This window comes from Nipponia nippon, unplaced genomic scaffold (genome assembly GCF_047370975.1).
Source record: "Nipponia nippon isolate SJK-2023a ecotype South Korea unplaced genomic scaffold, ASM4737097v1 scaffold_2, whole genome shotgun sequence".
NCBI lineage: Eukaryota > Metazoa > Chordata > Aves > Pelecaniformes > Threskiornithidae > Nipponia > Nipponia nippon.
The window spans coordinates 87082263-87094690 of NW_028262336.1; the positions used below are offsets into that span (position 1 = coordinate 87082263).

The 12428-nt window shown below is 34.7% G+C and overlaps 1 protein-coding gene across 4 annotated transcripts in view; it reads right to left on the bottom strand.

Moving 5' to 3' along the window:
• The window catches only part of PIBF1 (progesterone immunomodulatory binding factor 1), a 125569-nt gene that overhangs the window by 84363 nt on the left and 28778 nt on the right, over positions 1 to 12428 (bottom strand). For all 4 annotated transcript variants that reach the window (XM_087758096.1, XM_087758094.1, XM_087758095.1 and 1 more), the window contains exons 9-10: positions 8592 to 8717; positions 4484 to 4582 (exon numbers count right to left, since the gene is read on the bottom strand). In XM_087758096.1, coding sequence (XP_087614222.1) covers positions 4484 to 4582; positions 8592 to 8717 — 225 coding nt within the window. The remainder of the gene's footprint in view (positions 1 to 4483; positions 4583 to 8591; positions 8718 to 12428) is intronic.

Consider the following 12428-nt stretch of genomic DNA (forward strand, 5'->3'; position numbering starts at 1 on the left):
ATGTAATAAATGCTAATCTAATAATGAGATTCCTGTATACTCAGCAGAGATTCTAAATGCACAGTAGAACATTTATTCAGTAAATTTATCCAATTATCTTCTCATCTCAGATAGTCCTCTAGGCTTGCCTGCAATTAGTAAGAAGATATAGGGATCTTAATGTCATCTAATTTAAACACCCATTTTATGAACAGGATTGATCACCTCTCTCCATCACCTACAAAGTTTAAAACAGATGACTAAAAACAGATAGCATTAATCTCACCTCCAAATGAATTCTAAAAAGTACCACAATTACAAAGAACAAAGAAAATGGGTAAAAAAAAGATTCAAATTATAAAGATTAATGGATAGACTAAAAGAAGTCTTCCAAAATGTATACATGGCTCGCAGCTGACTGGAAAGAAAAGCATTAAATAGGTAAACACAAACATACAGAGAACTTTTTGTATAGTTTTTTTAACTTAGGAAGCATAGACAATTGCTATCAAGAAATGTCAGTGACTTTTATTCTATTTTGCTTTTTATTTGAGAAAGGCATTTCTAAATAGAAACACTAAAAATACTCCTAAAGGTATTTTTACCTGTAGCAGATTGTCCATTACAAATCTAATAGTTTTAAATAGCTGAGCTATATGCATCAATCCAGAAATGTTTCAATAATAATCCAAAATCCTTTGAAATCTTTGTAGAACAAACCTAAGACTCTAAACTATCTTTTGTAGCCATCATCCTGACTTTAACTTAACCCAACTATAAAAACATTGTTTAAAAATGCCCTTTCATCATCTGTCCGTATTCAAACAGGGAAAAAAAAAAAGTATATACTTAAAAATATCCTATTACCTCATAGACAGAGGCAGGAATTTAAACCTCCTGTTAGCTTTTACAAAACTGAGGGTTTTTATAAATAGTGCCCACTGAAAAGTTGAAGGAATAGTATTGCCATAACACAGTTTTCTTGAGTATACTATTTCTGTTTACTGCATACTTATTTTGTTTCTCTTCATTTTTCTACACTTCTCATTTTGTCATTACAAACACAGGAAAAGAAAAATCACCTTGAGTACATCATGTGAGCAGCAATCGACTGTAACAGAGTACAGATTTTTTTTTGTCACTAAGAAAAATAAGATTTTGTAAAAATCACACCATCTATGGATTTCCTTTGTGTTCCCAGTAATTCTGGAATTTTTGAACCAGTTTCCACTGATAGAGCTGAGCTGCACAGTCACGGAAAAAGTCATTATACTCCTTAAGGTTTAAAGGAAGTGAACAATCAAAGGCAAGAGATGGCTCTTGTAGGCATCCCCTGAGGTGAAGTGCTCTTGTACGAGTTCACCCCATATTAGACCTTAGAGTCCACTTTCAACAAAGGAACCATTTCAGTTTGATGTTGCACCTTATATGAAACTAGAAAATTTAACCAGTAGGAAAAAAACTGATAGGAAACCAGGATGCATTTGTTCTACTTTTTGGTGCTGGTTTTTGTTGTTGTTATTTTGTTGGGTTGGGGTTTTTTTGGCAAGAAGGGAGTAATGGATTCACAGCCAATAGTTTGAAAATAACATTCCAGGAATATTCAAGAGAAGGAAAAGTTGGAACATATCTAGTATCTACACTTTACTATGTAGTAGATGATGGAGCTATTATAGAATTGCTCTCCTCATTCAACCCCAAGATATTTTCAATTGAGGTAATATAGCTTTAAAATTAGAAAAAAGTCTTAGTCACATTACCAGAAGTTTAAAACAAAGTGAAAATGTTTCCATTTGGTCATAATTTTTTTAGAACATGTGTGACATTGACCACAGTTAATCCAAAATATCAAATCAGTTAATTTTTTTTCATCATCACAGGTAAATGAAACATGGATTCGCACACAGTATTTACAGCTGTATAATAGCACAGAGAGCAACAAAACTTGCATCCTGCCATCATAGTGGTCTACTTTAAGGTTGAAAGAGCAGATTCTTTCTCAATATAACTCCTTCATGAATATTATCGCTTTGGTATTTTCTTGGCATTTGTAAATAGCTGTTTACAAAAAGCTATCACAAACATCAGTAAGAAAAATGAAAATAACTGCACTTGACTAGAAAATTGGGTATTAGTTACACTTCTGATCACAAGATTTGCCAGGGGCTTTTTTTAACCACCATTCAGGCCAGTCAACATTCCACATACTTCTGAAGCTTTCAAACATGTTTGTTTATACAGATTATGATACCAGTGGTAACTACGATGAGTCACCTTGTTTTCACTGAAGTAGAACTAGCTGTTATAATCACTTAAATATGGACAACACAGGTATTCCTTTTTTATCTTAGGTGGTTCTGGTGATATTAGAAAATTTCTTTGTTCCACAGAAGTGCCACATGTCAGTCCACAGTAAATTCAGAATTTGGGGTCTTTTAATTAAAGGCGCTTATTCCATCTCATCATGCCAGTTTGTTACTTTGCAGTTCATTTAGGTAGACGATTTGAAATGTGGAAAAAGTCACAGTGTTGCCACCTGTCCTGTGGTTAGAAGGAAGGTAGTTTTAAAGAGAGACACCTACATTTTAAAGATGGGAAATATGGGTTTTCCATTTTCCCAAACAGAAGTTTCTTCTCTGAAAAGCACAGTCTCCTGAGGAATAATCTACTTCTTTGAACTCCAAAAAACAGTATTAATCAACTTATTAATTTATTTAAATTGAGGATGGTTTTATTTAATTAGAGAGCTTAACACTAGAAAAAGCGACAGGAGGACAGAAGCATGAGTATATCAAACAAGATGACAACAAATGATATATTACTAACTTTCTTTTTTTCCCCTCTAAAGCTTGCATTTTAAAACCTTCCTGTGTTTCTGATTGCAGGGGAACTTCCCTCCTCAAAAAAGCAATGATATGAAAAAAATGACACATTATATGAGTGGGAATACAGCAGAATAGAAAAGTAGTTTCTCCATGGTTCTTAACTTTAAAAATAAATAAGATAAGAATTATAAAGTTGGTATTTTCATTAAAAACAAGAAAGTGTGCATACTCAAATTATTGTACACCAGACCTACTTTCCAGAAGAGCTTCCAGTTAGATATGAACTCCCCACATGTCATAGTAAGTCTTATCACAGTGAAAGGTAGGAGTCTCATCAGAAAGAAACACATAGTTGGCTCACATTAGCATTTTATTTTGACTCAGGAGATTAGTTTTGAACCAAGTTTCCTGGTTGTCCCCACTTAACCAGCTTTGATTTCCACATTTTGATTTGCATTGTGGAGCCATCATCTCAGAGTTAGCTAACTGAATTCCTTTTTGAGAATCCAACCTACAATGCACTCTAACCACTAAAAGGCATTCAGCACCATCGGGCCCATTCAGCCCAAACTAGAATTAATCTGAAGTTAAACCCCTAAAACTCAGTGTGGATATTGAGTCCTCTGACTCATCTCGTTTACTCTAGAACTGCCCCTATTGTTTCACGCCACTAGTTAGCACTGACATTTTTTTCAGTCCTTTGTGGCTATGTCGGGGCAATGCTATTTCTTCAGTAACATCACCACTGCAATTTAGGAGTTACACATAAAAATTCAAAGCTTTAATTAATTTGTGTCTATGCTTAAGCTAACAACGTTTTAACAGATTACTACCTGTAATCAAAAACAATTCCAAGCAAAAACATTTCACATCAAGTACTTTGAGCAGATGACTAGGTGGCACAGTTGGTTCATGAACTGACCCTTTTTATTTTAGAAAAAAGATGTGGATTAAACAATGAATCAAGTTCAAAATTAAGGACACACTATGAACTTACCCAGAACAGCTTTGATTACTGTCCATAGTTTTCAGTTACCTCATAATTTACCACAGCTAATATTCTAAATTTACAAAAAGTGAAGACAAGTTGCTACAGAGCAGGATAGTAAGACTCCTTGTGAACAGGCAGAAAATCAATCATATTTTCCTTCTCCACGTGAATAAATTGTACATTTGTATAGACACTATGTTTTACACACGGAATATGAAAGACTGAGAAGAAACAGCAGTAAGAAAAGAAGCATGTAGCAAGCATACCTGTTCATGACTACTGCTCTCTATCCACACTTTACCAAAACTATTAATTGAAGTAATCATACAAGATAGTTTTCTACTCCCAACTAAAGAAAAAAACCCACAGAACAGGTTCAGAGTTTGACCACTGCTACTGTACAGTATGAAATCCACATTCTTGCCATGAGATGCATAATTATGTTTGCTTGTCTTTACAGGACTGTAGGAGAAGAATCAAACTTTCATATTGTTACTGCACTGGTAATGGAAAAAAAAAATACAACTAGAATTAAATCTGTAACTTCATTTAAACAAAATGTTTGTAATTCAATTTATTCTTCATAAGCAGAAAGCCAAAGCAGTCATTCTACCTACCTAAAACTCCTTAGATATAAATATAGTTATACCTTTAGTTTTTTTTAATATGCATTTTAAAAGATACTTACTGTTCTAAGAGTTGATCATATTTTCTTAAAGCATCCTTTTCAGCAATAACTGCTCGTTCTTTTTCAGCGACAGCATTATCTCTCGCTTCTCTCAAATTTCTGAAGGAAACAAAAGTTACTCTGTCAAGAATCTGTTAGGAAAAGACTGTTTTGCTTCATGAATTACTACTAACTGATCTTAATTTCAATACTACCTTCTTCAGTTCTCATTGAATGATAGAGGGGTCTGTCTATCTATATGCCTATTCATTACAGAGGCTTTACTTCAGATTACTTTCATACTTTTTACCAGCAAAATTTCCAGTTCTGAAATTCTAAAAACAATGATCAAACCACCTATTTGTATGTAGAAATATAGGAATAATTCTGGAATATTAAAACTGTAAGTGATTTAATTTTTGTAGGAATTAAATAAATTTCAATAATTTTGCTTGGTACTTCACTAATAACTAGGGGAATGCTGTCTTCCTAGCTGAGATGATTCACAACTTTTATGATAGAGCACGAATAGATTAGCTAGGCATAGAAATCCTACTTCCGCATACAACTAATTGGCTAGTTAGTCCGATACACAGGTTATTGCATATCATTGATGTCTCCTTCTGGCTTCTATTGCTGGCAACATTTTTGATCTGCACAGAACCATAAAATAACAGAAACATTTTATTGCAATCAATCTATACTTTTTCAATTTTTTAACCAAGAATCAGTCAAGACTTGCAAATTCTCATTCTTATTTCACTGACACAAATGAGAATAGTATCATGTGAAGAATAACACATATAGTATTTGTGTTAAAAATTATATAGGTATTAATAGTCTGTTCATCCGTAGTCTGCCTATATAAGCTGTAGTAAGTGGAAGTATTGCTTAGGGTTAGACAGTGCTGCTAGGTTGTATTTAGTGCAAAATAGTAACAGTCAATTTGCAGAGCAAACAGTGGTTGTTGAAGACAAGACACCTACATTATGACCATTTTTGAAGATTTAACTTTAAGCTACTTCTGGTTTTCTCCTGTGACCTGAACACCACTAGCATTTAGAATATATTAGGTGATCTTAGAGACTACTTTCAATTTTGTTTCATCTAAAAGGAATCCTGTTCATGTGCTACAAATGTGAGCACAACACCACAAATTCAAACACAAACTGTGAGGCAAGCAAAAAATGTGGCAAGTAGCAATGACTAGGGGGTTTCACTTCAAAACCACATTCTTCATCTGAACTAAACTGTTAATGAAGATCAACCAAGCTCTTCCCACTGAAGTTGTTTCTTCCTCCCTTTCCCCACAGGAACTTTTTGACTTAAAGCAAAATGAAATTATAGCCTCAGGCAAATTTTGAAGAAAAGAAAAAAGTCAAGATATAAAGGTAAATGGAAAATTATTAAGCCCATGTAAATGTTATCCTAGGTCATTGTAGCCACACTTAAGGTATATAATTTTTGGATGAAAGACTATTTTCTATACTAAAGAAATGTTATCAATGGTACTTTTCTGAACTCAAAGTAATTCATATGAATAGGAAATAGTTACTTATGAAGAATCAACATCACAATTACGTAACAGTTAACAATCTACCGATGAAATTCAGGGATTGATCTTAGTAGATTCTTTAAAACTGACTCATACCAAAATATAAGAACATGGTAATTAATTTTGTTAACAGCATTAAGATCAAGCATATTATGTCTCAGAGTAGGAGTGCAATGTTGTATCCTTATGACTAGAGGAATCGAAGTGGGATAAAAATTAAATGGTAGGAGATATACAGCAACTCATTTAGACAATAAACTATTCTGCTTAACTGAATAGCTCATCAGTTGAAAATGCAATAGAAGGAAAAAGGACACAAGCGAGGCACTACTCAACCAACAAGATGACAATCACAGATGTGATGTAACTTCTGCTGAAATATTTTCAACAGAACTAGGAAACACACTAGCGATACTGCCAGTTTTCAGATAGTGTGATTGCAATTTTAAAAGAGGTAAAGCACCTGTCTGATGGCTGCACATACAGGCCATATGGACCATCAGGTATCTAGCCGAGCCTATCATACAAGTGAAAGCACCCTTCTAAAATGGGACAGAAATATTAACTACAGATTCATGAACAGATACAGAAGAAAAACAGGTGGGATGAGGGCAGGGGAGGGGAAGCAGAAGCACAAGGGCCTCTATATTAGCTTTTGAAATAAACATTTAGCAACTGCCATTTACTGCACTTCAGTTCACATCTCTAAACTATTCTAGAGTGCACAAATTGGATTCCAGTCAGATTGAACCAAGTCAGAAGATGTGCTCATGGAGAGCATCTAACATGCTCAAAACTACTACATTCTGTTTGATCTATGGGAACAAGACTACAGCTAATCCAAAGTCAAACCTCATGCAGACATTCACATGCCCTGTGAATTCACTCACACTTGCTAATGTAAATATAGCCAATGCTTACTACAACCAAACAAGTGAAACTGATCCCAAATAATTTAAGAATGAAAGCATCACCTTTTTATTGGTGTGTCCCCCTCCCTCATTTTAGCTTCTTGAACTGACACATCCAAGTGGAAAATAAGTGCCAATAAATTCAAGCGAAACATCAGGCCCACCAGGATTGGCAAAGTGGTAAGGAGTAAAAGCAACTGAATATTAGATTAGCTTAGCTGTAATACCATTCCATGCTTTGAGCCTGAAGATGAAACCAGCATCTTAGCTTTATTTTCAGTCACAATCAGCATCTCATTACAGCACACAACTTCATTACAAACTGCTTTGCTCACACCTTGGGGTTCCATTTATCTCGCCATTGCGGGGCACCTCAGACTGGGAAGCACTGTCTTAGAGTGGAATTTTTTAGAATTTTATAGGAAGAGCACATGCTAAAAATCCTTTTTGGCAAAATATGAAGTCAAATCTAAGGAATTTACATTTCAGAATTAATTATTTCAAAATGAGGAGCAAAACTTCTGTAAATTGGTTCCAGATACAAATGAAATATCTTTCAGTAGCTTTCTCCATGATATACAGACCCTTGTCAAATCTCCACCAACAGTGGGGGTTTAAATTCATACTTTGTAATTCAAAATAGATTTGCATACAGGAAGTGGGGTGGATGTATATGTGTGTGTGTATATATTTTACTCACACTTGCAAAACTACAGAATGATGCAATTTTTTTTAATTAGAACCTTTTAGTTGACTGGAAGACAGACAACAGGAGTCATGTTCTTTTTTCACTCTTCCAAGCAGTAACAAAACTACCTATTAGAGGAACAGATGCTGATGCCACAAATTTTTTTACTACAGTCATTTCCTTCTCCACGAGACACTTTCAGGACATCCACCATGAAGTTATAATGAATTATTAATTCCTGTTTTAAAGGAATAAAAGGGGCAAAAAACAAGCTCAAAAAGAAATCCAGTGCCAAAAATCCAAATCTTTAGATCCCTAAAGGCTTACGTACGTGTCTAACTCTGCATGTAATTCCATGGAATTCAACAAGATGACACACATACAAAATTCAATATGCAGGTCTTTGCAGGACTAGGATCTTCTTCAAAAGAGGATTTTATAATAGTTTACGGGAAATCAATGCTTTTGTGAATCATAATCCTGTAAACAATCTCAAATAGATTTATTTTAGAAAGGCATAAGTCTTACTGGTTTCCCTCATTCTTTCTACTTTACTTTCTGCATCAACACCTTCTCTTTTGGTTTCCTGGCACAGTTTCAAGATTGCCCATATAGCATGACAGGTAAGCCGACACATTTTGTATTAACTAACTAATACTATACATCTAAACAAACTTCAAACCACTAACGTTTATCTAGAACATGAATTTTAATAATACTTTTCATTGACAGTGTTGGATGTCCAACATTTAATAATAAATATAAACAATATATTTACTGTGCAAGTATAATTTCTTTCTCTCTCTCTTTTTTTTTTTTTTTTTTTTACAAAATTCTCATCAGTTTCATAATTGAACTTAAATTCTCACATTTTGATCACCTCTCAAAGAGCCAGTCAACTAGGATTATACCTAAGCACAAAACAGTACTTGGTGATTTTTGCCCTAGTTATGTTATTGCCTGCATCTTATCTACCTGTTTTCACGTTCATACATCTCTTTTGAAGTGCTTCTTAGTTGCTCGATTTCTTGATTTGTTTTCAACCTTATTTGCTCCAACTCTTCATGCAGTCTCTTTTCATATTCTGTTTTATAGTGGTCTCTGTAAATATACAAATACACAACACAGGAATTTAAAATTAATTGCACTGGCCAAAATATCAAAACTTCAGGTACAGCTGTACAAGTACAGCAGAGCACTTCTTGATTTTACATTTTCTTTTAATTCTTACTCATTTTCTTCCCAAATTGCTTGAAATACATATTAGCCTATTATGCAAATTGAGTGAAAATCAATCAGGAATAAATAATATTTAATTGGGAATAAAAAAAAAGCTTTCTGCATACTGTTTTAATTTTGATTGATTAATCACACCACATTATGCTTACCATTCTTCCAGAAACTCTTTGTCAGCCTCTACATGAGTGTTTATTTTAATTAACCACTTAAAAAAAGTTAATTTCTTGCTTTCCAAAGTTTTCTAGCTTCTTTATCACTGGGTAAGGGCTGATTAACTTGTTAACTTACAATACCGCCATGGTACTACAAGATGCTGTTACAAGACTTTGTTGTGTACTATTTGTACCTGATATGGGGAAAACACACCACAAGAAACATTGAAGATTACACGTTGTGGAGATATGTGAAGTCAAAAAACCCCAAGATTTGGGAATTTATCCTGTCAATGTGACATATAAATTAATTAAAAGACATATTTAAGTTTTTAAGCAGCAGATATCAGAAAATTCCAGGATAAAAGGATTTCATTTCAGAGCAATATCAACACCTTTTTTGTAACTTTGGAAGCCCATTGCAGATTGTAGGAATCCCATAAAGAATTTCTCCTACAAAACTACAAAAAAAGGCTTATGTTGTAAGCACTTAACAGCTAAGGAATGTTAAAATTTTATAGCATCTAGTTAACGTTCAAGAATAATCAACCAGCAGTGAAGCAACTGGCAGAAATTACGGGTTTGGAAATAAAAGCATGCTTATGAAGAAATGTGCATTTACAACCATAAAAGGTTTTAGATTTCTTCCAATTTCCAATTGTGTGATAGCCCATAATTTTTAGAAATCAGTACTTGAGCTGGCCAAAAACTCCTTCACATTAACTAAAAGCCCCAAAATATTTAAATGTCAGAATGCTTGCAGTCTAGGTTTTCCTGTTTTCTTTTTATTGAGCCACTGAATTTCAGTTGACCTTCAAGGTAAAAGTAAATGTATCTCCTCTCCTTCCTCAAGTGTGCCCCACTACAGCAAAATACTTTATGAAGATCTTTGACACAATGAAGAAGTTGATAATAAAACAAACCAAAAAACAACCAACCAAACAACCAAAAAAACACCCAAAACCCACACTGTACTGGAATGTAAGGTCCCCATTAGAAACTTTTTGCAGTCTTTATGCGTTATGTGGCTCAATACACAAAGAAAAAAAAAAAAGAACGCTGAAGATCAGGACCTCAGGATACAATACTTACATGCAGAACCAATGAGCATTACCATTTTCTTGGTACTAAGACAATTTTCTATTACCATTACTACTTGCCAAAAAGAAATTTCTGTCATTGCAGAAATTACACCTTCCCTCCCATGGCAGGACTGCTAAAAGTCAGGAACGTTCACTCAAAAAATTAGAAGAATCTGGAAAAGTCTTGAACACCCACAGTGATGTCACCACAAGGCAGTTCAAAGTGATGCTTATCTTTACGATGACTAAAATAAACAAATGGTATAGTAAAGGGCATATTCTGAGTATATACCCTGACTGCCCTGCCAATGCCTTTTAATAAACACCAACTGAGTTACTGCTGAAGCAAATGACCATCATTTGCGATTTTTATTCCTGACCTGCTGTTACAGTCTTTTGTTTAAGCAGTAGTTAAAAATGTTTTTGCCTTATCAAGTTGTTTCATCTTCTCCAGGCTGCAGGCTTGAATGAGCTTCTTTCCAGGACTGTTGTTCATAAGGCTTTATACTGTGAATAAACTAAACGTGATCTGAGGATCTCAATGCAACTGTGGATTGTGTTTTAAGATTAAACATATAAAGAGAAATCTTTTGTGCTGGTCTGTGCTTAGACATAGATTCCCAAGAACTGTAGCTATGAGCTGCTGCCATTCATCTTGCCACAATCTCCATCTACTTTGAAGTGTGTCTTTTTCAAAATTTGGCAAGTTAATCCCTCAGTTTCCTAAAGTCTGTAATTTTCTAACTACAGTACCCCAATGCCAGCAGTTCTGATGGTGACCAGAAGGTGAATTATTCTTTATTCCTAAAAATACCTACTTGGGTTTGTTTTTCATCATATTCATTCCTGAACTACAGCAACCAAAAGAGATCCAGATGTGAAGCGAGCATTAAAAAGCCTCAAATTCTTCAAAAGGTAGCAAATAGAAGGTCATTACCCAAACTAATGTCACCTCCAGCTAGCAGTGAGGACTGTAGCATGTCCATTAGTTGGTACAGTTTTCTCCTGCTCTACTTTGTACCTCTCTAATTTACGTAACAAATAAATGGGATTCTATAGAGCTCTCTCTAAGAAACCTAATACCGTAGGTATTTCACCTGAGAGATGGATGGTTTGTATTGCTGAATAGACAGGAATCCCCACTATGGGACGCAGTCTCAGAAGATGAACACAAAGTGTGTACATGTGCGTGGGAAAATGTAAAGAAGGAACAGCTTCTGCAATATTGCAGATGACATGCAGGTTTTAAAGCACTTTACAAAAGGATATTAGTACCCTTATTTTACAGAAGAAATCTTACATTAACATTTTCACATTTTACATTACATTTTTACACTATGAAATGACTTATTCAAAGTTCATCAGCAGGTCAGCAGCAGAACCTTGAATACAACCTAGGCTGCCCAAGCTGCAGTGCAGTCCTACACATGCTGCTCAACACACTACGCTCTCTTCTCTGCTATGCTATATTGTCCCTGCAAAAGACAGTAACAGTCTCTAGAGGAGAGCAGACATACCTGCATTATTCATTACAGTTAATATCTGTCCTGTAAAAATTAGCATCACGAAGAGAGTCACCAACACCAATGATGTCAAGAGAGAGATTTGGTAACAGTACAGAATCCCAATGACAGTATCAAGACCTCTAAAGGCAAAGTAAGAGTCACAGAATTTCTCTTTAGCTGGTATCAAAATGCAAGAGACAGAGACCTCCAGAGGACAGTGAAGCAGGCTTGCACAGTATCCCAAACTGTGGTAGAGGCAAGTTACACACATCTCTTTCTAGGTTTCTCAAATGAAGACAGCTCTATGAAAGTGTCTCTACATGATTATTACAGGATAAGGATTTCACAGTGGTTTTCTAGAAATAGAAATATAGCTACAACAGTCAGCGCTTACAAGCACATTTCTAGAGGAAGACTGCTCAGACTCACATGATTTTTTAAAAACTCATTTAAAAAGCAAGTCTTAAAAATGTATTTAAAATGCAGAAGTTCCAGGTGAACACAGTTCTGAGATATAAACATGTAAAACAAATTAGAAAAAAAAAAGTGACTGCATTGAAAGGAAAAATAGTATTAAAAATACTTCGGATAACCAATATGGGCTGGAACTCCATAGCTGATAATTTCAGTAGAGTGCTCTTCTACTTCCATTTAGACAACAATTTGTCTTTTAGTTGCATTACAGGAGAGTCATATTGGTACACTTCATCTTAGTTATACAACTACACAAGATCTATAGATTCAGAGATGCTCTTTGCAGTTCCATCTTGATTCAAAGAGAAGGAAGCAGCTGAAGAGAAGCTGAACCCACTTCATACTCTAAGCTCATTCATT